The following is a 27748-nucleotide window of genomic DNA, read 5'->3' on the forward strand; positions in this document are numbered from 1 at the left end:
TTGATAAGGAGATAGCAAAAGCCGGCAATTGAAATACCAGCTTTTCTGCCATCTAGCTCTGTATTAAATATATATATGTGTGTGTGTCTCACTGATATATATATATATATATATCACACACACAAATATATATATGTATATATATATATATATATATATATATACATACACACATAGATATATATATATATATATATATCTATATCTATACTGTATATAGACTGTATATGTGTTTTCACAAATATCTGAGCCCATGGATCCATTCTATGTCCATTTTTCAACCCGGTGAGAAAATCTCGCCGTACGGATGCCATACAGATGACACATGGATAATTTTTGGAGACAAAAAAATCGCATCCTCGCATTGAATACAGATCACTGTTCAGAAACTTTTCTGCATATCTCGGCCATTAAAAACGGCCCGTATTTTCCTACGCTAGGTGTGACGCCGGCCTTAGTGCTATAATCGGTGACTGTAATTGCTCCAGGCACTCCTGCATTACTAAAAATCAGCAGCTTCTGGGAGAAATAAACTTCATTTTCCCTAGGTGCAGCACTTTTAGTATGGCAGCTGTGTATCTTCTGAACACTATTAACGGGCAGATTAACTCTATATCTGCCTGTTAATAGCTTAATTGAACCTGACAAGTTTCCTTTATTGCAGGATTATTTTATTTGATGCTTTGTATGACAATAACATGAAATTTTCAATAGACATTGTCAAGAATGTTTCTGGACTTTGGAAGGGGGAACAGACATGTGCTTACCAGTATTCACAGATGCCTTTGCTCTCAGGAGAAGCCGTATACAATCTGGTTTATTATATTTGACCGCATAATGCAGAGCTGTTTGTCCATCTGCTGTAACTTTATCCAGAGCTCCCCTGTGAAAGCAGAGCCATCCAGTAAGACAAAAAAGCTCAATATATACAAATAGTTCTTGTTTACTATACTAATGAAATTATAGACTTCAGTGATGTGCTTACCCGTTTTGGATAAGGAAATCTACTATCGGGAGGGAATTTCTCTCACTCATATACACAGCAAAGTGAAGGGGATACTCCACATGATCCTTTAAAATACAAAAAATCAAATGCAATATTATTAAGAGAGACATTACAAGACTTTAGAATTTTACTACGAATATATGTCCATTCTTAACTAAGGAAGCTGCATTTGATCATGCACATTAAAAGTGTTGATTTATAATAGAGGATGCCACACTGATGTAAAATATTTGATATGTTGGTCAGATGCTGGCATTAGTGTGATCAATACCGGATTGCGCAGAGGATGAAGCGGTTTGCTCAGATCTGCTCCATTTGCCATGCTCTGTAGTAATGCCATTAAGTCATGCCCATGAATAGCCTCTCTAACTCCAAGCAGAGCATTGCATCTTTCTCTGTCCACAAAATTGTGTTCAACATATTTTGCAGTGATGTAATCTTTCCTGGAAGCCCTGTGGAGACAAAGTGATCACAACACAAATGATCCATATGCACACTTCTAAGACAGAGCCTTTGAAATCATTTATAGCATCAGTGGAATATCTTTCACATCAGGCAGTTTTTGCAGTCCGCACTTTGCAATAGAAATAAAAATAAGAGTGTCTACACAAAAAAATGGCCCATATGCAGAAATCAGGACATGGTGCAAATTTTCACTATAAACCTTGCTCCTTTTGTTGGGTTGAGATGTCAAAATTATGGTACAGAATATAATCTTCTACAGCAGTCCATGGGCAAGGTACTCTGGAAATACTGTCCTACAGCTCCATCTTTCTCCTTGATCACTACAGGGCAACGTCATCTTTTTTTGCTATTGTCTAAGCCAAATAATGCACCTCCAGTCTGTTTTAATCTCCAATCAATCCTCTGAAACACCTCCTTATTTCCTTCCTTCATGCATCACGCATTTGGTTTATCCATTTATTCCTATTGACATTTTCAACAGAAAATTTAGAATGTGAGTTTTTTGGCGAGTTATGAACATTGCGTATTTTTGCTGCGTCAAAAACGCAGTGTCTTACAGTATTATCACAGTGGATGGGATTTGTAGAAATCTCCATGCCCACTATGTTTTTTTTTTACTCGGTGTAAACTGACCTAAGGCAAATCTGTAACATGTTAAATTCTCTTGCGGTTACTCTGAGCTTTATGTGTGGATTTTTCCCATAGACTTGTATTACATTTGCAAAATCCGCAGGTAAATAACGCACATGCGGTTTTAGTGCGTTTCCCCTGGCTGGAACACACCAAAAACACATGTACGGTAATCCGAACATGACTACAGCAATAAAGTTTTGTCAAAGCCATGTACTTGGAAGTATAAAAACAAAGCAGCTTTATTCAAAACAAAATACCACAAAGACAAAAGCAACAGTATGAAAAACATGTTAAAAAAAAAGTACTGCAATGAAAAAAAGGCATGTAACCTAAATTACTTAATTGGTGCAGAAATGATGCAGAAAATCTGCAACATCAAAAACTCATGAAAAGTTTATTGTGGGAACGTAAACTTAAAGGGGTTATTCATGTGTTATTCATTTGTTTTAGTTAGTTAGACAGCATAAGCAGGTTTTCTATTGTTATGCTTTTTCTATCTGCTGTGGTTCACCTGCTTTGAGAGCTTTATCTTACATAGTGTACAGCTTGTTATCAATAAGACCTATTACCAGAACATGACCGATTATGGATAATAGCCCTATTTCAGGTAGAAGACGTAAAGGGGTTGTCCACTACTGGGACAACCCCTTCTTAAACTAAATGTTCGGCCCCCGATAAAATAAAGCCTATACTCACCTCCCGTGCCTCCTCCGTTCCCGCGGTATTGGCACTCGCGGTGCGGGAGATGTGATGCGGTGTAATGACACGTGATGACTGGCGCCCAATCAGTGCTGGAAAAAGTCCTAGATGAGCTGTAGCCCTGCCTTCCTCTTCATGTGCATTTCGTACTTAGGCAGAGACAGACGCCAGTGCTGACTGGCATCATGTGTCACAACACCAATTCACAGCCTTGGGGACAGAGAATGTCAACAACGCTGGTACGGTGCTGGAACTGGAGGTGTGTATAGGCTTTATTATTTTATCGAGACTGAACATTTAGTTTAAGAAGGGGTTGTCCTATTAGTGGACAACTCTTTAAAAGGGATATTCCCATCTCCAAGATGCTAGCTGCATAAATAAAAAATTAAAACAGAATACAATATACAAGTAAAGTTCACAGACACTTACATGTCACTGCCGGGTTTGGGTTTAGGACTTGATGCTGGAGCTACCATTTCAAAAATATCATTGAATTTATTATTTCCAATTGAAACGGCAATCTAAAAGAAATACATGGTATTAATGGGATATAATGACATTCAGGTATATGATATATGTGACTACACTGATATTTTGATAGATATAATGTGATGCCTACCAAGAGTTCAGAGGTGCTAAGTAAGTCAAGAGTCAAGGATTGGACTCGAGAATAGCGCACTCCTAGATCTCGGTGAATCCCAGAACACTCAATGCAGATGAGAATTCCGAGGTTTGTAGATACCCAGGCAGGTTCTGCAAAAGTCCACAGGAATAAAATGGGCGAAGAATGAAAAAAATAGAAAACATAGGTAACCAGTTAAATAGTAAAGATGACAAGATAAAGAAAATAGGGAGGGGCAACAAGACCGATTACCAGGGGCTCCACAGTCACAGCACACTTGATTTCCAGGTAAGGACCTAATCTCATTGATAATCTGCTTTGTCAGTTGGTTAGAGTTGTCATTTGACCCAGTATCTCCCATGAAAGCTGCATTCAAAGACTCATCTTTGCTGTTCTGAAGCACTGATATCCATCTATATATATAAAGGAAAGATGAACAAGGAGCATATAAATCAGAGTTGATGCTTATATAGCAGCACAATTTATCCATTATGAATTTTCAGCCTCATAATATCAGTGTGCCAACAATGACTTAGTATGAATTGTACTAAATAAAAAAGTGCAAAACAAAATTACTCTTTTAGTGTATCACCTGATGAACAGTCTGCAAAATAAATATACAAAATGTAGGTGTATAAACAAAATAATTTAGGAAGGGCTAGATGATCACTCTACCATAGAAAAAAAATCATGTATAAGCTTAGGCTTTATTGGTCAAGCCCTAATTGCCAATGATTTTATTTAGCCAAAGCTGAGAGACAACTTTGAAAATCTGACAGCAGAATTTCACACCCAAAAGTATTTATGCACATGTGGCAATAGTACCTTTACTTAGCCAGTCTGTTCCTCCATTACTGAGAAATTGGCATTTAAAATGATATGCAAATGAGGCTGAAGAGTTCTGGTAGATCTGAAGAATCTGTCACTGCAGCTTTTATTGCCCGCCCAGTGCCGCCTCCTCCTGTATGACTGACAACTCTTTTGCCTAACGTCACATATAGTTATTTCTGAGCAGACTGGCCATGTAAAGGCATATACAGCGGCATGTAAAAGTTTGTGCACTCCTGGTCAAAGTTATTGTTATGGTGAACAGCTAAGCAAGTTGAAGATGAAATGATCTGTAAAAGAGTTGAAGTTAAATATGACACATATCCTTTGTATTTTAAGCAACAACAAAGAATTAGACTATAATGGATAGATAAGTGCACTGGCGCCTAGAACTATGGAAGGAACATGGAATAGACATTCTAGAATGTGGAGCAGACGAAAAGAAAATGTATAGGTATAATATATATGAAGAGACTAAATGAATACAGCATATATTATATGTGTTGGACTTCTTCTGTGCAATGTGCTAGCATAATTAACCCCTTAACCCCCGGAGCTTTTTTCGGTTTTGCGTTTTCGTTTTTCGCTGCCCTTCTTCTCAGAGCCATAACTTTTTTACCTTTCCGTCAATATAGCCATGCGAGGGTTTATGTTTTGCGGGACTAGTTTTACTTTTGAACGACATCATTGGTTTTACAATGACGTGTACTAGGAAACGGTAAAAAATTTCAAGTGAGGTGAAACTGCAAAAAAAAGTGCAATCCCACACTTGTTTTTTGTTTGGCTCTTTTACTAGGTTCACTAAATGCTAAAACTGACCTGATATTATGATTCTCTAGGTCATTACGAGTTCATAGACACCAAACATGACTAGGTTCTTTTTTATCTAAGTGGTGAAAAAAAAATTCCAAACTGTTAAAAAAATAAATGGCACCATTTTCTGATACCCGTAGCAACTGCATTTTTCGTGATCTGGGGTTGGGTGAAGACTTATTTTTTGCGTGCCGAGCTGACGTTTTTAATGATACCATTTTTGTACAGATAAGATCTTTTGATCGCCCATTATTGCATTTTAATGCAATGTCGTGACGACCATAAAAATGTAATTTTGGCGTTTTGACTTTTTTCCTCGCTACACCGTTTAGCAATCAGGTTAATCCTTTTTTTATTGATCGGGCAATTCTGAAAGCGGCGATATGAAGTATGTGTAGGTTTGATTTTATCTTTATTGTTTTATTTTGAATGGGAAAAAGGGGGTGATTTGACATTTTATAATTTTTTTTATATTTTTAAAAACATTCTTTTTTTTAATATTGGCATGCTCTAGGAGACTAGAAGCTGCCACAAACCGATCGGCTCTGCTACATAGAGGCGATATTCAGAACTGGGTGGCGCTCACAGCAAGCCAGCACTGACAACCATACAGGTCTCCAGGAGACCTCAAGTTGTCATGCCAACACATGCCAACACACCGATGACACACGATAACGTGATGGGGGCCGGAAGCGCGTTTTAAATGCCACTGTCAAGAGTTTGACAGCATTTAACTGGTTAATAGCTGCGGGTGGACCGCAATTCCACCCACGGCTATTGCGGGCACATATCAGCTGTTCCAAACAGCTGACATGTCCCCGGAAAGATGTGGGCTCATCGCCTGATCCCACATCAAAGGGAGGGGACCCCGACATCGGCGTACTATTACGCCCGATGTCGGAAAGGGGTTAAAAAAAACTACTGATATGGTGCGATATAGTGGGGATTCAATTGAATTTCAATAAATCCTTGATGCAAACATATCAACTTTTTACAGATGAAGTTGAAAAGAGGATGGCTTCTACAAATGGATATTGATCCTAAACACACATCAAAATCCACAATAGACTACCTCAAAAGGTGCAAAGTGAAGGTTTTCTCAGTCCAGTGATCTTAAAGGGAACCTGTCACCTGAATTTGGCGGGTCCTTTTTTGGGTCATATGGGCGGTGTTTTCGGGTCTTTTATTAACCCCTTTTTTTCCCGCTGGCCGCGAAATTGACTTGTCGTTGATTCGCTTTCCTCCCTAGTTAACGCGTGCGCAAAGCAATCTTGGCTTGCGCACGCGCAGTATGCTTTGCCCAACTGCAGGCAAAGCCAAAAACCATTAGTGCGCATGCGCCGGCGCACTATGTCCCGGAAGTATTTTGCTGTGTTCCGGGACATAGTGCGCCAGCGCATGTGCATTAATGGTTTTCGGCTTTGCCCGCAGTTGGGCAAAGCATACTGCACGTGCGCAAGGCAAGATTGCTTTGCGCATGCATTAACTAGGGAGGAAAGCGAATCAACGACAAGTCAATTTCGCGACCAGCGTGCGGCCAGCGGGTAAAAAAGGGGTTAATAAAAGACCCGAAAACACCGCCCATATGACCCAAAAAAGGACCCGCCAAATTCAGGTGACAGGTTCCCTTTAACATCATCGAAAATCTGTGGCTAGACCTCAAAATAGCAGTGCATGCAAGAGGACCCAGGAATCTCACAGAACTGGAAGAAGTTTCCAATGAAGAATAGATAAAAATCCCTCAAACAAGAACTGAAAGACTCTTTTCTGGCTACAAAAAGCATTTACAAGCTGTGACACTTTCAAAAGGGGGTGCTACTACGGTAGGTACTAACAATCCAGAGTGCCCAAACTTTGCATAGGCCCATTTCCTTTTTGTAATTTTAGAAATGTAAAAAAATGAATATACATTATATATATATACAGTGGGGCAAAAAAGTATTTAGTCAGTCAGCAATAGTGCAAGTTCCACCACTTAAAAAGATGAGAGGCGTCTGTAATTTACATCATAGGTAGACCTCAACTATGGGAGACAAACTGAGAAAAAAAAATCCAGAAAATCACATTGTCTGTTTTTTTATCATTTTTTTTGCATATTATGGTGGAAAATAAGTATTTGGTCAGAAACAAACAATCAAGATTTCTGGCTCTCACCGACCTGTAACTTCTTCTTTAAGAGTCTCCTCTTTCCTCCACTCATTACCTGTAGTAATGGCACCTGTTTAAACTTGTTATCAGTATAAAAAGACACCTGTGCACACCCTCAAACAGTCTGACTCCAAACTCCACTATGGTGAAGACCAAAGAGCTGTCAAAGGACACCAGAAACAAAATTGTAGCCCTGCACCAGGCTGGGAAGACTGAATCTGCAATAGCCAACCAGCTTGGAGTGAAGAAATCAACAGTGGGAGCAATAATTAGAAAATGGAAGACATACAAGACCACTGATAATCTCCCTCAATCTGGGGCTCCACGCAAAATCCCACCCCGTGGGGTCAGAATGATCACAAGAACGGTGAGCAAAAATCCCAGAACCACGCGGGGGGACCTAGTGAATGAACTGCAGAGATCTGGGACCAATGTAACAAGGCCTACCATAAGTAACACACTACGCCACCATGGACTCAGATCCTGCAGTGCCAGACGTGTCCCACTGCTTAAGCCAGTACATGTCCGGGCCCGTCTGAAGTTTGCTAGAGAGCATTTGGATGATCCAGAGGAGTTTTGGGAGAATGTCCTATGGTCTGATGAAACCAAACTGGAACTGTTTGGTAGAAACACTGCTTGTCGTGTTTGGAGGAAAAAGAATACTGAGTTGCATCCATCAAACACCATACCTACTGTAAAGCATGGTGGTGGAAACATCATGCTTTGGGGCTGTTTCTCTGCAAAGGGGCCAGGACGACTGATCCGGGTACATGAAAGAATGAATGGGGCCATGTATCGTGAGATTTTGAGTGCAAACCTCCTTCCATCAGCAAGGGCATTGAAGATGAAACGTGGCTGGGTCTTTCAACATGACAATGATCCAAAGCACACCGCCAGGGCAACGAAGGAGTGGCTTCGTAAGAAGCATTTCAAGGTCCTGGAGTGGCCTAGCCAGTCTCCAGATCTCAACCCTATAGAAAACCTTTGGAGGGAGTTGAAAGTCCGTGTTGCCAAGCGAAAAGCTGAAAAACATCACTGCTCTAGAGGAGATCTGCATGGAGGAATGGGCCAACATACCAACAACAGTGTGTGGCAACCTTGTGAAGACTTACAGAAAACGTTTGACCTCTGTCATTGCCAACAAAGGATATATTACAAAGTATTGAGATGAAATTTTGTTTCTGACCAAATACTTATTTTCCACGATAATATGCAAATAAAATGTTAAAAAAACAGACAATGTGATTTTCTGGATTTTTTTTTCTCAGTTTGTCTCCCATAGTTGAGGTCTACCTATGATGTAAATTACAGACGTCTCTCATCTTTTTAAGTGGTGGAACTTGCACTATTGCTGACTGACTAAATACTTTCTTGCCCCACTGTATATATATATATATATATATATATATATATATATATATACACACACATATATATATACCAGGGGTGCCCGAACTTTTCCACTGTAAATAGTTTGGAGGTGAAATCCTGCTGACATATTCCATTTAAACAGAATCTGTCAGCAGGATTTTGCTATGTAATCTAAGGACAGCATGAGGTAACAGCTGAGACACAGATTTCAGAGATGTGTCACTTATTAGGCTGTGTTATTTCCATACAATGAAAGTTTTATCACCAGGAGATAATCGTTGGCCGCATTCATGATTGTGTGAGCCCAGGTCCAACCAAGCCCCATCCTGTGATAAGCAGCTCATTGTCAATAGACAATGTACACAGAAAGTCTGCAGTGAGCGGGGAAAGCCTTTCGAGCTCTGCTGCATTCTACAAATAAGAACCCTGATTGTGTGACAACTACTGCACCCAGTAAACTAAGTGATACATCACTGGAATCAGGGAATTTTTTCTGATGTTATGCTGCCTTCAGATGATGTAGATAACACCTGGTGACAGATTATCTTTATGAATTTACACACAAAAAAGAGTTTTTTTTCTAATTAAACTAGTGGGAATTTTGACATTAACTGTTTGCAAATAGGAGGAAAGGGGGAAAGCATGACTGTACACCGGGTCTTCTCCTTCCGGTCTGTGATTCCCCAGCCCCTACACCTTCCTACATTCCTTGAATAACAGGTCAGTGCTTTTTCAGTGACGGGCCTCCTCTGAAATCTTCTCTCCAAACAGAAGAGGCATGTGGAGAGGCAGGGATTCACCAGCAGGGATGAGAAGAACCAGTGCACAGTCCAAAATCAAATTAACATAAAACTTTTCAAATGCTGATTAAAGAATCACTTCACCAAAAGTATCAATGTAATCAGTTCAGCGCCACTAAAGCCATGTCTATACTGTACATGACAAAATCCTGCCGAAGGACACACTGGCCAATGACATTGAATAGGGCAGTTCAGATTTCTTTACCCAGAGCAAGCTTCCATATGAAAAAAATTTGAATCGTGAATTATTCTTTTCCATTTTTCAGATGAGACTCGCCCATTCAAGTCCATGGGTGTGCAAAAATATGGATTCCATACAGACCAGCCTTATTGCATCTGTTTTTTACATATAATTACCATTACAATTATTAAAATAGGAAACTGTATTTGGTCTTGTAAATTACATATGGACATACAGAAGTAAAAAATGAACAAAGGAAAACCCTGCCTAAAGCTTAGCATTTAACCAGGGCAGTAGCAGTATTTAGCACTATATTACCATATCATATAAGTGCATGCACCTGGGTTAGACATTTAGGCCATGTATATAGTCAGTATTTTACATCAGTATCTGTGAGCCAAGACAGGAGTGGATGATAAAGACAGAAGTGGTGTTATGTTTCTTTTCTAAGGCTACGTTCACATTTGCGATGTGCGCTGCTGCGTCGGCGACGCAACGCACAACGCAAATAAAAACGCACCAAAACGCATGCAAAAACGCTGCGTTTTGCGACGCATGCATCCTTTTTTGCCGAAATTTGGACGCAAGAAAAATGCAACTTGTTGCGTTTTCTGCGCCCCCAACGCTTGCGGCAAAAAAAACATTGCGTCGCCCGATGCAAACACGCAAAACGCTAATGTGAACGTAGACTAACAGGTTCCCTTTAAAATGTCTTGCGTAATATTCTAAAAAAGAGTAAAGAGAAAGGCTCTACTTTTATTACTCACATAAATGCCTCAGCCTCATCCTCTGCCTGAAAATGATATGTTCTGTTGTCTGAAAGAGAAATGGAAACAGTATAAAGGAATGCATAGTATTAGATCATTTACTCTGTGTCTCAAGGAAAATTTGTGCTATAATTCTGTATTTTCGTGCACTGTTGTGTTAAAAGGATTACATTTTCCACTGTCTGTTATCTGTTATTTAGATGTGTTGTGAGTACCTTGAACGCCATGGTGCTTCATAGAAGTTTATAACGAGGAGTAGTGAAAATAAAAAAAAAAATCCCATTTTACACAAAAATGATCTTTTAGCCCCAATTTTTTTTTTATTGTCACAAGGGTAAAAGTTGTACAATTTTCCTGAGTATGCGGATACCCAATATGTGGAGGAAAACTACTGTTTGGGTGCACAGCAGGGCTCGTAAGGGAAGGAGTGACGTTCTGGAATACAGACTTTGATGGAACAGTCTGCGGGCGTCATGTCACGTCTGAAGAGCCCGTGATGTGCCTAATCAGTGGAACCGCCACAAGTGACCCCATTTTGGAAACTAGATCACCAAATTAATTTATCTAGAGGCACAGTTTTATAGTAATGATTATAATGCTTTTGGTTTTACAGGTGTATGAATGTATAATGTGGTAGTATGTGTAAGTTGTGCAGAGTACATCAGAATATAAAAGTATTTTGTGTCAACAGGGTAAAAACAAATTTTATTAATTTGGGAAAGTGTGGTACGCTTTGAATGAATCCTTAATCCAGGTGTCTCAGGTCAGGTTTCACAATAGTAAATTGTGTCTTTTCAGATTCCCCTCTTGGAGCATACTCTGCCTTGGGGTCATACTTGATTGCGAGCTTTCATTCACCCCCCACATCTGATCACTGACTCGCTCTTCTTAGCTGCATCTCAAAAACATTTCTAGAATTCGCCCTTTTCTTACTTTCGACTCTGCAAAAACTCTTACTGTTTCACTTATTCATTCTCGTCTGGACTATTGTAACTCTCTACTAATCGGCCTCCCTCTTACCAAACTCTCCCGGCTCCAATCTGTCCTGAATGCTGCAGCCAGGATCATATTCCTCACCAACCGTTACACCGATGCCTCTTATGACCTGAGGTTAACATCCTCAATAATTAGAACCTCCCACTCCCGTCTCCAAGACTTCTGCCAATTCTTTGGAATGCACTACCCAGGTTAATACAATTAATCCCCAATCCCCACAGTTTTAAGCATGTGCTAAAAACGCATTTCTTCAAACTGGCCTACCGCCTCAGTGCATTAACCTAACTATCCCTGTGTGGCCCATTCAAAAAAAAAAAAAACACAACATAATCAGGTTCCTCGCATCATGTTCTCATACCCTTTATGCAGTTAATAGCCCTCTGTGTCTGTACTGTTACATATTTAGGCTGTTAACTGGTTCATGCAGCTTTACATGGACACCCGATTCTTACACAATGGCTGGTCCGAACAACGAAAGCAATTGTTACCACCCACCTCTCGTGTCTCCCCTTTTCCTCATAGATTGTAAGCTTGCGAGCAGGGCCCTCACTCCTCCTGGTATCTGTTGATCTATGAGTTTATTGTTATGCTTAATGTGTATTGACTGTACAAGTCCCCTCTATAATGTAAAGTGCTGCGGAATATGTTGGCGCTATAGAAATATAATTATTATTATTATTATTACTCTGCACCGTTTGAGATCCTAGAAAATGTTGACCTGGGACAAAACATTAAGGCCTTGTTGACTATCTCCTGAAACTGAAGCAAGGTCCCAGTGTTTTTTTTTTTCCAAAAGAGAAACATACGTCACTAAAGGTACCGTCACACTAGACGATATCGCTAGCGATCCGTGACGTTGCAGCGTCCTCGCTAGCGATATCGTCCAGTGCGACAGGCAGCAGCGATCAGGCCCCTGCTGTGCTGTCGCTGGTCGGGGAAGAAAGTCCAGAACTTTATTTCGTCGCTGGACTCCCCGCAGACATCGCTGAATCGGTGTGTGTGACACCGATTCAGCGATGTCTTCACTGGTAACCAGGGTAAACATCGGGTAACTAAGCGCAGGGCCGCGCTTAGTAACCCGATGTTTACCCTGGTTACCATCGTAAAAAAACAAACAGTACATACTTACATTCAGCTGTCTGTCCCTTGCCGTCTGTTTGCTGCACTGACTGCTGGCCGCAAAGTGAAAGTGAAAGCACAGCACAGCGGTGAGTCACACAGCGGTGACTCACCGCTGTGGCTGTGCTCTGCTTTCACTTTGCGGCCAGCAGTCAGTGCAGCAAACAGACGGCAAGGGACAGACAGCTGAATGTAAGTATGTACTGTTTGTTTTTTTACGATGGTAACCAGGGTAAACATCGGGTTACTAAGCGCGGCCCTGCGCTTAGTTACCCGATGTTTACCCTGGTTACCGGGGACCTCGGGATCGTTGGTCGCTGGAGAGCTGTCTGTGTGACAGCTCTCCAGCGACCAAACAGCGACGCTGCAGCGATCCGGATCGTTGTCGGTATCGCTGCAGCGTCGCTAAGTGTGACGGTACCTTAACACTGCAACGTAAGCTCCTCTTAAGTACTCGCTAAAAATTTACTTGATGCAATTAATTTTTTTGCCAAAGAAAAATGAACGTCACTAACAATGTGACGTATGCTCTTCTAATGCACTAGAAATTACCCAGTGATATTTTTTTTTTAACACCAAAGAAAGACGATACCTATACAGCTACTCTGTATTAACTAGTATTTTTTTTTCTAAAACAAAATCGAACGTCACCAACCAATTATGTCAGCTACTATAATAAGCTACCTATATTACACTATGACATAAGCTACTCTTAACTAAAAAAAAAAAAAAATCTCTTGGCGCAGTCTCTGATCTGCAGTGATACTGATCATAGCACGGATGCTGAGCGCAGGACTCAGCACATAAAGGATGTGAGAGGAGGAGAGGGGGGACTGGGACAGGGGAACTGCTGCTACTGCTATCACACGAGTCACACAGCAGCCAGCACAGGCAACCATACGCAGGAGATCGCAGCACAGCAGGAGCAGGAGATAGAGATCGCACTGGCCACAATCACTCAACGTGACGTCACCGCTCTGCTTTCCGGCCGCTGTGCTCACAGTCAGTGCAGGAAAGCACAGCGCCGGGGACAGACAGCGGAAGGTAAGTATGTAGTGTTTGTTTTTTTTACTTTTACGATGGTAACCAGGGTAAACATCGGGTTACTAAGCGCTCAGTAACCCGATGTTTACCCTGGTTACCAGCGAAGACATCGCTGAATCGGCGTCACACACGCCGATTCAGCGGTGTCAGCAGGAGGTCCAGCGACAAAATAAAGTGCTGGACTTTCTGCAGCGACCGACGACATCACAGCAGGATCCTGATCGCTGCTGCGTGTCACACTGAACGATATCGCTATCCAGGACGCTGCAACGTCACGGATCGCTAGCAATATCGTTCAGTGTGACGGTACCTTTATATGTGCCTCATGTGCCTTTTTTAGAAGTTCTTTCATAGCTTCACCTGTTTTTTTTATGTTCACCATTGTAGATAGTGTTTGGCTTTTCCAAACGTAAAAAAACAAAACAATTTCTTCATGTTCTCCATTTTGAGAATCCATGAAAATCAGACAGCACTCGGATGTCATTCAGGTGTAGTCTGATTTTTTTATTTATTTATTTTTTTATTTACTTGCATTGCTGCTTTTGATCTGATCCTCCGATTAAAATCGGACTTGTCTCTAATATTTGCTGCAGACCATTTGGTCCAATGAAAAAATTGACATGTGAATGGTCCCCGGCCCTGCGCTTAGTAACCAGATGTTTACCCTGGTTACCGGCATCGTTGGTCGCTGGAGAGCTGTCTGTGTGACAGCTCTCTAGCGACCAAACAGCGACACTGCAGCGATCGATATCGTTGTCGGTATCGCTGCAGCGTCGCTTAGTGGGACGGTACCTTAAAAAGCAGGTGAAAACACCAAGAACCAGACAAAAAAAGGTGCAAATGTAATAATGAATCTGGCTCCATTATGTCTCAATTCCTCAGAGTCTTAGGATATCTGTTTGCCGTTAGTAAACGAAAAGCAAAACTAATTAAATATATCTGGTAAAGAATTATGTGGCCAAGTTAAATAAAAAAGTCAATAAACCTATAAAGCTATACACACACACACACACACACACACACACACACACACACACACACGTATATATCAAGGTAAGACCTGAAACAAAAATAATCATATTTTTTGTTTGAGGTTTTAGCTTGGCTTATGCATTTTTTTTAAGTTTACAGTAAGGGTACCGTCTCACAGTGGCACTTTGGTCGCTACGACGGCACGATCCGTGACATTCCAGCGATATACTTACGATCTCGCTGTGTCTGACACGCTACTGCGATCAGGGACCCCGCTGAGAATCGTACGTCGTAGCAGATCGTTTGAAACTTTCTTTTGTCGTCAAGTGTCCCGATGTGGCGGCATGATCGCATCGTGTAACAAAGGTGTGCACGATATTCTCCACCTCCTCTGCTGATTCTACATCGCAAATACGTCATGAAATTATCGCTCCAGCGCCGTGCATTGCGAAGTGTGACCGCAGTCTACGACGCTGGAGCGATAATGGAGCGACGCTGGAGCGTCACGGATCGTGCCGTCGTAGCAACCATAGTGCCACTGTGAGACGGTACCTTAAATGAACGGGGAAATGGAAGGCGTTAGAGAAAGTAATAGAAACATCAGTAGCAGAGCACACTTAAAACAAGAGTAGGGTTGATGTAATGTCACAGTTATTATCAAAGATGGTGATGGAGAAGTGAAATTGCTCCTAATATACTATAAGTGCGTGAGAAAAGTCAATTCACCCGAATTAGTTGACACAGTAAACCAAACACAGTATTTCAACAAACTAGAATCTATTCGAAGGGGTAACGTTTCTCTTTGTGGAGAGTTGACTAGCCAGGCCTGGCATGTCAAAGTGAGGATACTTATATGCCATGCATGCTCTTCTGGGAAATTAAATATGCAAATTGCCTCTTCAGAGAGGTAGAGGAGCAGAACTCTAGTGTCACCGATTGTAAGTAGTAACGACGGGCGAACCTGAACAGCAAATTGCAAGCCACAGACACTGAACACGGACTTCACCAGGAAGTCCATGTTACTGGTCAGCGTGGCAAACACCGCTTCTGATCTGCGGTAAAATCATTACGACAGACAGCCGTGGTTCCCAAGATGTCAAATGACAGCGTGAGCCTGCAGCTGTGATTGCAGGTAAAAAGTTTACCTCCCGTCACTGGGGTCGGCTGATGGGATTACTGCTCCCATCAGCCTGTGCCTGCTGCCGCTAATAACAGCAACAGATAGAGTGGCTAATGGGAGTATTCATCAACCGACACTTGCACGCTAAATAAATAATTAAATTTAAAAAAAACCAGCATGGGTTACCCCGTGTTTTTGATAACCAGCCAAGCAAAACTCACAGCTGGTGGCTGCAATCCTCAGCTGTCAGCTTCAGCAAGGCTGGTTACCAAGAATAGAGAGGTCCCCACTCCAATTTTTTTAAATTATTTAAATAATTTAGAAAACGGTGTGGGGTCCCCCCCATTTTTGACAACCAGCCATGTTAAAGCAGACACAGCTGGGGGCTGGTATTCTCAGGCTGGTAAAGGGCCATGGATATTGCCGCCTGCAGCCACCCAGAAAAGGCGGATCTATTAGATACGCCAATTCTCATGCTTTGCCTGGCTCTTCCCACTTGCCCTGCGGTGGCAAGTGGGGGTCATATTTGTGGGGCTGATGTCACCTTTGTATTGTCAGGTGACATCAAGCCCACGGTTTAGTAATGGAGAGGTGTCTATAAGACACCTATCGATTACAAACCCTAATATGACTGTTTTTATTTTGAACAACTTGATATCATCTCACAAATTTGCCTATGTTTCATTAATTAGTAGTTGAATACAAATAATAAAGCAAATTTACTATTGTGTTGAGTGAGCCTCACCTTTTGATGTAAGTGTGTCAAACTTTGGTGTATTTTGACGTAAATTGTTGCAAGCACTGCACATTAGGTGCATTTGTTTGAACCTGAAGCCCATTGCATCAATTGCAGGTGTTGGCTGTGCTGTACAGCATACTCCTGTCTGTAACAGCAGTAATCAAGCTAGATGTCATTCGCTGAAGGTGGCATTTAAAGGGAATCTGTCAGCTATCCTAGTTTGCCAGGCCGCTACCATGTCTCTACTGCATCCTAGTTCTACAATCTAGCAAGCTCCATTTTCTGCATCAGTGGCTGCTCTATATAAGATTAAAGCAGTTGTTCACTACGTGGAAAACCCCTTCTGACTCCCTATGTTTCCCCCCCGTAAAATAACACTTAGGCCACATTCACACATTCAATGTTTTGTAAGTATTTTACATCAGTATTTGTAAGCCAAAACCAGGAGTTTGGTGATAGATACAGAAGTGTGTGACTTGTTTCTGTCATACTATTCCTCTGATTGTTCCATGCCTGATTTTGGCTTACATGTACTAGGGTGAAATACTGACCAAATATTAGTCAGTGTTGACACTGGCTCTTCTGAGGGTTGATTGACAATCCTTGCAGCCAATCAGCTCTGGCTTTACTCTCCTATGGACGTTATTGACTATATCACTTCCTCTAGATGTCCTTGTCTTGTCCGAAGGAAGGGAGAGTGAAGCCAGCACTGATTGGCTGCAGGGATTATGAAGGTACATTGCTAAGTCAGGAGGTCTCCGGGAGAGACAGTGCAGACATTGTTGAAATAGTGCTGGGACCAAAGGTGAGTATGTGTTATTGTTTTACTGGAGATTTGGGGGGAGGGAGACAGGGATTTCGAAAGGGCTATCCAAGTGGTGGACAACCTCTTTAAGTATTCATCTATTGTGCTAGGCAAATCTATGAGGACTGGCCAGGCAGAGCGTTGATTACCCCGGAGTAATCCTCCCTCCCCTTCGCACAATTGACTTGATTTGCAGGAGCAACGTCACCATTATTTCTCTGTAAAACTTGCATATGTGCATGTCACTTTGTGTTCCGGGTGATGTACAATAAAGGCTGATTTGTGCTCCCCGGCTTCATCAACGCACTGCGCATGCCCTGGCAGGTAGACATTAAGTGCATGAGCGATATTTGCAATGAGTCGACGGTGCCATTGCTCTTGCAAATCATACTATCTTAATCATATCTCAGGGAATGCTGAGCACAGAAGATGGGACAGAATATTTGCCCAGTGCTATAAAAGCCCCACCGGACTACTGAGCAGAGATTTGCATAGTATAAGAGCAGACTAATACTTGATTTTACAATTGTAGAGCAATTGCTAAAGCATAAGAAGGACCTCGCTGTAATGTAGACAAAGGGTGCAGTAGAGACATGGTGGCTTTTGGTAGCTAGGACAGTTGACAGGTTCTCTTTAAATGGTTAGATCTGTGAAATGGGGTGTGTGGTGTGTTTACCTGCTCATTGAAACTTTTGCATGAAGCCCATTGCGTTGCTGATCTGCATTGGATATTGTTCATTTGACATTATATTGCAATACTAAAGTACTCCAGAAAAACTCTGCAATCGCCAACACCAATCACTGAACTCTCTCCTTCACCACCAAACCAGGAAATAGAACTATCACTGGCAAATCCCAAGTGCCAGTGGTGAGCATAAATACCAGAAGAGTGCGGCCAACACAGAACAGCTAAGACAATTCAGAAAAGCCAGCTCCAGTAGATCTGAACTGATGAACCCTTGCTATGACGGTAAGGAAATCTACGCTGTTTAATAGGATGGTGAAGCAGTTCTAATAAGTGCTCGAGTTCGTGTAACCAGCCACTGATCCCTTCTGAACCCTCTCTGTCGCGGTATCTCCATGACAGTAAACCCCCCTCCCAAGACGGACCTCCATAACCTCAGAACCAGGTTTATCTGCATGTGAAGTGTGAAAAGAGTGGACCAACCTGATAGGACCATAACGCTTCCAAAGAACCAAACATTGAAAAGACGGGCATATAAAGTGAAAATCAATAATCTTTGTTGATGGGAATCTGGAATTCCAGATAGCAATGATTGGGGAAGGTTGTGGTGAAAATGATTTAGAAAAAGCAACGCATTTTTTGAGACACGATCGGTGAAACACATTATGAATCTTAAAAATGGGTGGAACAATACAAGGCGAAATGCCACAGGATTAACGCTGGTAACTATTTTATAGAGGCAGATGAACCTGGGTCCCAGTTTCCAAGAAGGAACCTTCAACTTAATGTTCTTCGTGGACAACCATACCAAATCATCAACACACAGGTCTGGACCGAAATAGGGTCCCAGTTTCCAAGAAGGAACCTCCAACTTAATGTTCTTCGAGGACAACCAAACCAAATCATCAACACACGGGTCCGACCCACCAAGCATCTCCGATCAGCCATACTTTTATATTCGGACCCCATCTTTATTAAATTATTAAGGACTCCTTGCCACACTGATGTAATGGACAAAGAAAACCGTTCCTCCTTAGGTACCCCTGAAGAACGATTTCTATTGAAGTAACAGAATTAAGAATGAAAACCGTATGCCCCAAAAAAAGGAGATTTGCCATTGTATTCATGACAACAGTTAGAAGTAAATAAGAAACCCAAACCTCCTGATTCTTGGACACAAAGCATCCAAGATGTGTTTCAAGATTCTGGTTCACTCTTTCAGTTATTCCATTAAAGTGTGAATGAAAAGCAGATGAAAATTAGATGAATCCCTAATTGAGCAAAAAACGCTTTCCAAAATTTGGAAAATCGATATAAATACTTTTATGCCCATAATACTGTAAAGGTATCACTTTGACAATACTTTTGTAATCATTGGGCATAAAAGTATTTACATCGATTTTTCTGGCTAACACGGTACCACAATATTTGTTATTGTGCATCAAAATTTGGAAATAAATTGAACGCCCAGGTCGGAAACAATATCAGAAGGAATCCCATGTAATTTCAAGATCTGTGTAATAAAAATTTGCACTGAAGTCTTGGTGTTTGGTAAAGCAGGTAGCGCAATGAAATTAGCCATATTAGCTGAATCTATCCACCACCAATATTACAGTGTTCTATACTGACACGGGTAGATCAGTGATGATATCTACAGAAAAATGAGCCCATGGTCTACACGAAATTGTCAAAGGTTGAAGAGCCTCGGACGGACGAATATGTGAGTCTCAGAATGCATACAAGTATTGCAGGCAGCTACATATTCCTGAACATCCTGGTGCACCCTAGACCAACAAAAATGATGAGTAAGATCTGTGGTGACTTTACTACCAGGGTGTCCAGACAGAACCGAATCATGATTTTCAGTAAAAATTTTAAAATGGAGGTTCACAGGGACGAACAGTTTACCTGAAGGACAGGCAGCAGGGCGTCCCCTTGATCCTTTACAACCTTCTGTTCCAGATCAGAACATATTGTATCAATAACTACACCCTTTTGTAATATAGTAACTGGCTCACAATTATGTCCGCCCCTGGAAAACAATGAAAAAGCATCAGCCTGAATGTTCTTATTCCCCGGCCTATAAGTAAAAAAAAAGTTGAATCTGGCAAAGAATAATCAGTCACCATTCTTGCCTGTCTATGTAACAGTTGACAGATTCCAAATACAAAAGATCTTTATGATTGCAATGACACCAGTTCTCAAAGGCCCACTTTTATAACATTGGTAATAGAGAACTCTTGGCAGCAGTTTCTTTCGGCAGACAACAGTTTCTTAAAGAAGTATGCACACAGACGCCATTTACTTGGAGACGAACCCTGCGAAAACACAGTCCCAATCCTCACCTCTGATGTGTCAACCTAACTGACATCAGGCTGTATAAGAATGTGCACAAAAGCAAAAAATCTCTATAAAAGTAGCAACTTCCTCACTGACAGGACTGGACCATTTAGAAAAGTCCATACCTTTCCCGGTCATATCAGTCAGTGGTTTTGCCAAGTTTTTGATGAGCTTATGGTAATAACTGGCAAACCCTGAAAACCTTTCTAAAGCTTTTAAGTCTTCAGAACGATCCCAATCCAGACTTTCGATGGATCCATGTAAAAACTGGTGGACGATAAGAAATATCCCAGATAAGGGAGAGAGAGGCTAAACACCAGATTTTGCGCATCCAAAGGATGTGCCATTTCTGCGGCGGGTGAGGGCTGATTCTTTTACTCTGGAAGGGGGGCCATTATTCTTGGCCCCTTCCTAGGCTATTAATATCAACCCACAGCTGTCTATGCCATTTTTGGGGGGATCACCCCTTATTAATAACCAGAAAAGGCTAAGCAGACAGCTGAGAGCTGGTAATATGTTGTGAATTCCGCTCTTGGGCTCCCTCCGGTGGTTGTAAGTGGCACTTTTGTGAGTTCTGCTCTTGGGCTCCCTCTTGTGGTTTCAAGTGGTATGGCTGCTCCTTGGATTTAGCTGTCATCAGCTGCTTCTACTGATTGTCTTTTCTGCTCGGCTATTTATGCCTGGCTCTTTCCTTCAGCCAGTGCCACTTGTAAATGGTTCCTGGTTGGATTCACATCTCTTTGGATTTCCCTGTTATCCTGACCAGTTCAGCAAAGCTACGTTCTTGCTTGCTCTTTTCTGTCCACAGATTGTGGACTTATCCGTTCTGTGCTTTCTATGTTTGTCCAGCTTATCAGTATGAATCAACTCTGTGTTGCTGGAAACTCTGGGAAGCAGATTTACCCTCCACACCTTTAGTCAGGTGTGGAGATTTTTGTAATCTCTGCGTGGATTTTTGTAGTGTTTTATACTGACCGCACAGTATTCTATTCTGTCCTATCTATCTAGCTAGACTGGCCTCCTGTGCTCATCCTGGTTTCATTCTGTGTATGTCTTTTCCCTCTCCACTCACAGTCATTATTTGTGGGGGGCTAATCTATCCTTTGGGGATTTCCTCTGAGGCAAGATAGTTTTCCTGCTTCTATCTTTAGGGGTAGTTAGTTCTTAGGCTGTGACGTGATGCCTAGGGAGAATTAGGAGCATTCCACGGCTACATCTAGTGTTGTGTTGAGCTTAGGGACTGCGGTCAGTACAGATACCACTTCCTTCAGAGCTCGTTCCATGTTGCTCCTAAACCAATAGATCATAACAGTACAAGTGGCCAAAAATGAATTAAATGCATCTCAAAAAGAAGGAAAAAATTCTGAGCCATTTTTTTTTCTGTGCTTTGTTTTGTCTTTTTTTTTTCCTCTTGATCTCTGGGTGGTTCAGGATTTATGCTCTGGCATGGATGTTCAGGGTTTGTTTTCTCGTGTGGATCAACTTGCTGCAAGAGTACAGAGTATCCAAGATTATGTTGTCCAGACTCCGGCTTTGGAGCCTAAAATTCCAACTCCTGATTTGTTTTTTGGAGACAGATCCAAGTTTTTGAACTTTAAAAATAACTGAAAATTGTTTTTTGCTTTGAAACCCCGTTCTTCTGGCGATCCCATTCAGCAAGTAAAAATCATTATATCCTTGCTGCGTGGTGAATCAGGGGATCCGGCATTGCTGAATGTAGACACATTTTTTCAAGCGCTCGGATTATTGTATGATGAACCTAACTCTGTGGATCATGCAGAAAAAACCCTGTTGGCCTTGTGTCAAGGTCAGGAAGCGGCAGAATTATACTGCCAGAAATTTAGGAAATGGTCTGTGCTTACTAAATGGAATGAGGACGCTCTGGCTGCTATTTTCAGAAAGGGTCTTTCTGAAGCCCTTAAAGATGTTATGGTGGGCTTCCCTACGCCTACTGGTTTCAGCGAGTCTATGTCTCTAGCCATTCAGATTGATCAGTGTTTGCGCGAGCGCAAAGCTGTGCACCATATGGCAGTGTCCTCTGAGCAGAGTCCTGAATCTATGCATCTATGCAATGTGATAGGATTTTGACTAAAACAGGACGGCAGGAATTCAGACGTCAGAATAGGCTGTGTTTTTACTGTGGTGATTCTGCTCATGTTATTTCTGATTGCCCTAAACGTACTAGGAGGGTCGCTAGGTCTGTTACCATTAGTACTGTACAGCCTAAATTTCTTTTATCTGTGACCCTGATTTGCTCATTTTCGTCCTTTTCTGTCATGGCATTTGTGGATTCAGGCGCTGCCCTGAACCTAATGGATTTAGAATTCGCCAGGCGCTGTGGTTTTTCCTTGCAGCCTTTGCAGAGCCCTATTCCTTTGAGGGGCATTGATGCTACACCATTGGCCAAGGATAAACCTCAGTACTGGACGCAGATGACCATGTACATGGCTCCTGCACATCAGGAAAATTGCCGTTTTCTGGTGTTGCATAACCTGCATGATGTTGTTGTACTGGGTTTTCCATGGTTACAGGAACTTAATCCGATCCTGGATTGGAAAACTATGTCTGTGACTAGTTGGGGTTGTCAAGGGGTACATAGTGACGTTCCTTTGATGTCAATTTCCTCTTCCCCTTCTTCTGAGGTCCCTGAGTTTTTGTCGGATTTCCAGGATGTATTTGATGAGCCCAAGTCCAGTTCCCTCCCTCCACATAGGGACTGTGATTGTGCTATTGACTTGATTCCAGGTTGTAAGTTCCCTAAAGGCCGACTTTTCAATCTGTCTGTGCCAGAGCATGCCGCCATGCGGAGCTATGTTAAGGAATCTTTGGAGAAAGGGCATATTCGGCCATCTTCGTCACCATTGGGAGCGGGTTTCTTTTTTGTTGCTAAGAAGGATGGCTCCTTGAGACCCTATATAGATTATCGTCTTCTTAATAAGATCACGGTCAAATTCCAATACCCCTTGCCTTTGCTTACTGATTTGTTTGCTCAGATTAAGGGGGCTAGTTGGTTTACTAAGATTGACCTCCGAGGGGCATATAATCTTGTTCGTATTAAACAGGGTGACGAATGGAAAACTGCATTTAATACGCCCGAAGGCCATTTTGAATACCTTGTGATGCCATTTGGGCTCTCTAATGCTCCATCTGTGTTCCAGTCCTTCATGCATGATATTTTCCGCAATTATCTTGATAAATTCATGGTTGTATATTTGGATAATATTTTGATTTTTTCCGATGATTGGGAGTCTCATGTGAAGCAGGTCAGGATGGTGTTCCAGATCCTTCGTGATAATGCTTTGTTTGTGAAGGTGTCTAAGTGCCTATTCGGAGTTCAGAAGGTCTCTTTTTTGGGTTTTATTTTTTCTCCCTCGTCTATAGAAATGGATCCTGTTAAGGTCCAAGCTATTCATGACTGGATTCAACCCACATCTGAGTAAGGGCCTTCAAAAATTTTTGGGCTTTGCTAATTTCTATCGCCGTTTCATTGCCAACTTTTCCAGTGTGGTTAAGCCCCTTACTGATTTGACGAAGAAAGGCGCTGATGTGATGAATTGGTCCTCTGCGGCTGTTGAGGCCTTTCAGGAGCTTAAACGCCGATTTACTTCTGCCCCTGTGTTGCGTCAGCTGGATGTTTCTCTTCCTTTTCAGGTTGAGGTCGACGCTTCTGAGATTGGGGCAGGGGCCGTTTTGTCTCAGAGGGAATCTGATGGTTCTTTGATGAAACCTTGTGCTTTTTTTTCCAGAAAGTTTTCGCCTGCGGAACGCAATTATGATGTCGGCAATCGGGAGTTGTTGGCTATGAAGTGGGCATTTGAGGAGTGGCGACATTGGCTTGAGGGAGCTAAGCACCGCGTTGTGGTCCTGACTGATCATAAGAATCTGATTTACTTCGAGTCGGCCAAGCGGCTGAATCCTAGACAGGCTCGATGGTCCCTGTTTTTCTCCCGTTTTGATTTTGTGGTCTCGTATCTTCCGGGATCTAAGAATGTTAAGGCCGATGCCCTCTCTAGGAGTTTTTCGCCTGATTCTCCTGGAGTCCTTGAGCCGGTTGGCATTCTTAAGGAAAGGGTGATTCTTTCTGCCATCTCCCCTGATTTGCGGCGGGTGCTTCAGGAATTTCAGGCTGATAGGCCTGACCGCTGTCCTGTGGGGAAGCTGTTTGTTCCTGATGGGTGGACAAGTAAGGTGATTTCTGAGGTTCATTGTTCTGTGTTGGCTGGTCATCCTGGGATTTTTGGTACCAGAGATTTGGTTGCTAGGTCCTTTTGGTGGCCTTCCTTGTCGCGCAATGTGCGTGCTTTTGTGCAGTCCTGTGGGACTTGCGCCCGAGCCAAGCCTTGCTGTTACCGCGCTAGTGGGTTGCTTTTGCCTTTGCCGGTCCCTGAGAGGCCCTGGACGCATATTTCCATGGATTTTATTTCGGATCTTCCTGTTTCCCAGAAGATGTCTGTTATCTGGGTTGTTTGTGACCGGTTCTCTAAAATGGTCCATCTGGTACCTTTGCCTAAGTTCCCTTCCTCCTCAGATCTGGTTCCATTACTTTTTCAGCATGTGGTTCGTTTGCATGGCATTCCGGAGAATATTGTGTCTGACAGAGGTTCTCAGTTTGTGTCTAGGTTTTCAGTTTGTGTCTAGGTTTTGGCGGGCCTTTTGTGCTAGGATGGGCATTGATTTGTCTTTTTCTTCGGCGTTTCAGACTAATGGCCAAACTGAGCGAACTAATCAGACCTTGGAGACCTATTTGAGATGCTTTGTGTCTGCTGATCAGGATGATTGGGTGTCTTTCTTGCCGTTGGCCGAGTTTGCCCTTAATAATCGGGCTAGTTCGGCTACGTTGGTTTCACCTTTCTTTTGTAATTTTGGTTTTCATCCTCGTTTTTCTTTTGGGCAGGTTGAGCCTTCTGATTGTCCTGGTGTTGATTCTGTGGTGGACAGGCTGCAGCAGATTTGGACTCATGTGGTGGACAATTTGACGTTGTCTCAGGAAAGAGCTCAACGTTTTGCTAACCGCCGTCGGTGTGTTGGCCCCCGGCTTCGTGTGGGGGATTTGGTTTGGTTGTCTTCTCGTCATGTTTCTATGAAGGTTTCTTCCCCTAAGTTTAAGCCTCAGTTTATTGGTCCTTATAAAATTTCTGAAATTATTAATCCGGTGTCTTTTCGTTTGGCTCTTCCAGCCTCTTTTGCCATTCATAATGTTTTCCATAGATCTTTGTTGCGGAGATATGTGGTGCCCGTTGTTCCCTCGGTTGACCCTCCTGCCTCGTTGTTGGTTGAGGGAGAGTTGGAATATGAGGTTGAGAAGATTTTGGATTCTCGTTTTTCGAGGCGGAGGCTTCAGTATCTTGTCAAGTGGAAGGGTTATGACCAGGAGGATAATTCTTGGGTTGTTGCCTCCGATGTCCATGCCACCGATTTGGTTCGTGCTTTTCACTTGGCTCGTCCTGATCGGCCTGGGGGCTCTGGTGAGGGTTCGGTGACCCCTCCTCAAGGGGGGGTACTGTTGTGAATTCCGCTCTTGGGCTCCCTCCGGTGGTTGTAAGTGGCACTTTTGTGAGTTCTGCTCTTGGGCTCCCTCTTGTGGTTTCAAGTGGTATGGCTGCTCCTTGGATTTAGCTGTCATCAGCTGCTTCTACTGATTGTCTTTTCTGCTCGGCTATTTATGCCTGGCTCTTTCCTTCAGCCAGTGCCACTTGTAAATGGTTCCTGGTTGGATTCACATCTCTTTGGATTTCCCTGTTATCCTGACCAGTTCAGCAAAGCTACGTTCTGGCTTGCTCTTTTCTGTCCACAGATTGTGGACTTATCAGTTCTGTGCTTTCTATGTTTGTCCAGCTTATCAGTATGAATTAACTCTGTGTTGCTGGAAGCTCTGGGAAGCAGATTTACCCTCCACATTTTTAGTCAGGTGTGGAGATTTTTGTAATCTCTGCATGGATTTTTGTAGTGTTTTATACTGACCGCACAGTATTCCATTCTGTCCTATCTATCTAGCTAGACTGGCCTCCTGTGCTCATCCTGGTTTCATTCTGTTTATGTCTTTTCCCTCTCCACTCACAGTCATTATTTGTGGGGGGCTAATCTATCCTTTGGGGATTTCCTCTGAGGCAAGATAGTTTTCCTGCTTCTATCTTTAGGGGTAGTTAGCGCTTAGGCTGTGACGTGATGCCTAGGGAGAGTTAGGAGCATTCCACGGCTACTTCTAGTGTTGTGTTGAGCTTAGGGACTGTGGTCAGTACAGATACCACTTCCTTCAGAGCTCGTTCCATGTTGCTCCTAAACCACCAGATCATAACAGTAATAGCCTGGTAAGCTCTATGTTTATTGCCCCATTCCCTGACTACAAACATCAGCCCCCAGCTGTCGGCTTTCCATCACCTGGTTAAGATTAAAATAGGTGACCTCACGCCATTTTTTCCTTTTAGTTCTTTATTACCTAAATACATGTGAACCGTGGATGAGGGAGATCCACAGGACGAGGTGTTCAGCAGCAATCAGCAGACACGCACAAAGATAAGAGAATATAAATATTTACTAACCAATTTATATAAATAAAAGAAGGAATGGTAGGTCAGTAAACAGTGTATACCGTAAGTAACAAATACAATTACAACAGTTACTTTCAATGACACCGACCTATGTGTGTAAGTAGGTACACTTAAACAGCATTAACAGTTATATGAGAGCAAAATACAACACGGTTAACCCTTTCTATGAATAAATATAAATAAATGAAACAACAGTGTTGTGTCAGTACTTTAATAATCGCCTACATGGAGCAGTTTTCGAAATGTCTCTTTTTCATAACTAACTAGACCTCTATAAGACTATTTATATATGCGCATATATGTTCAGATGCAATACAGTAACAGTAAGTCCTGAAATTGAAGTAGAAGGTTCCTTGCTGGGCTGAGTCCCGAATAATCAGAGACAACATGAATCTCTAAGAGAATGCCGATCCTCCCTAAGTCCTTACAGAAGAGTCCACACATGGCCTAGCCCAAGATACTGTGTACTTCCTTGTCCTCACTGAGTCGACTTATGTCAAGCCAAACAACGCGTCCCAGAGTAACCAACAACATATCCAGAGTCCCAATAACTCTGTAGAGTTGCCTTGGAGGTCAGATTTCTAGACCAGCCTCTCATGTTAATATTATAATTGCTTGTTTTTGTAAAAGTGTAAAAGTTTCTCACAGATAGATAGTGTCAGGCTGTAATTGACATCTCTCTTCAAAAGAGCCGAAGGTGTGAAACGCTCCCCCTTCTTCCTGGTTCTTAGCTAGGTCCCCTGGCAAGAGACTGCTTTCTCAGGATAATATATACTGTGACCCTTGTGAGACCCTCAGCCTTCAGGGCAGATGTTAAATTACTGCTAGTCACACATATATACCTATACATATTTCACTACACAGGCGATGATCAGATCACCTGTATGTAGCAGAATTGCTGACTTGCTATGAGCACCGACCACTGGGAGACCTCTGGTTGTCATACCAACCCACCGGTGACCCGCGATCACATGACAGGGGTTACTGGTGGGAGGATTTCCAGCCCAATGGCGGGAAGCGCGCGTTAAATGCCGCTGTCAGAGTTTG

At 42.4% G+C, this 27748-nt stretch overlaps 1 protein-coding gene across 1 annotated transcript in view; it reads right to left on the reverse strand.

The window, feature by feature from the left end:
* The window catches only part of LOC138669863 (arf-GAP with SH3 domain, ANK repeat and PH domain-containing protein 3-like), a 177785-nt gene that overhangs the window by 82290 nt on the left and 67747 nt on the right, over positions 1–27748 (reverse strand). Inside the window, 7 exon segments of the mRNA XM_069756696.1 lie at positions 768–883; positions 986–1071; positions 1278–1458; positions 3233–3324; positions 3423–3556; positions 3678–3838; positions 10334–10382. Of these exon segments, the coding sequence (XP_069612797.1) occupies positions 768–883; positions 986–1071; positions 1278–1458; positions 3233–3324; positions 3423–3556; positions 3678–3838; positions 10334–10382 (819 nt within the window).

This window comes from Ranitomeya imitator, chromosome 3, assembly GCF_032444005.1.
Source record: "Ranitomeya imitator isolate aRanImi1 chromosome 3, aRanImi1.pri, whole genome shotgun sequence".
NCBI classification, from domain to species: domain Eukaryota; kingdom Metazoa; phylum Chordata; class Amphibia; order Anura; family Dendrobatidae; genus Ranitomeya; species Ranitomeya imitator.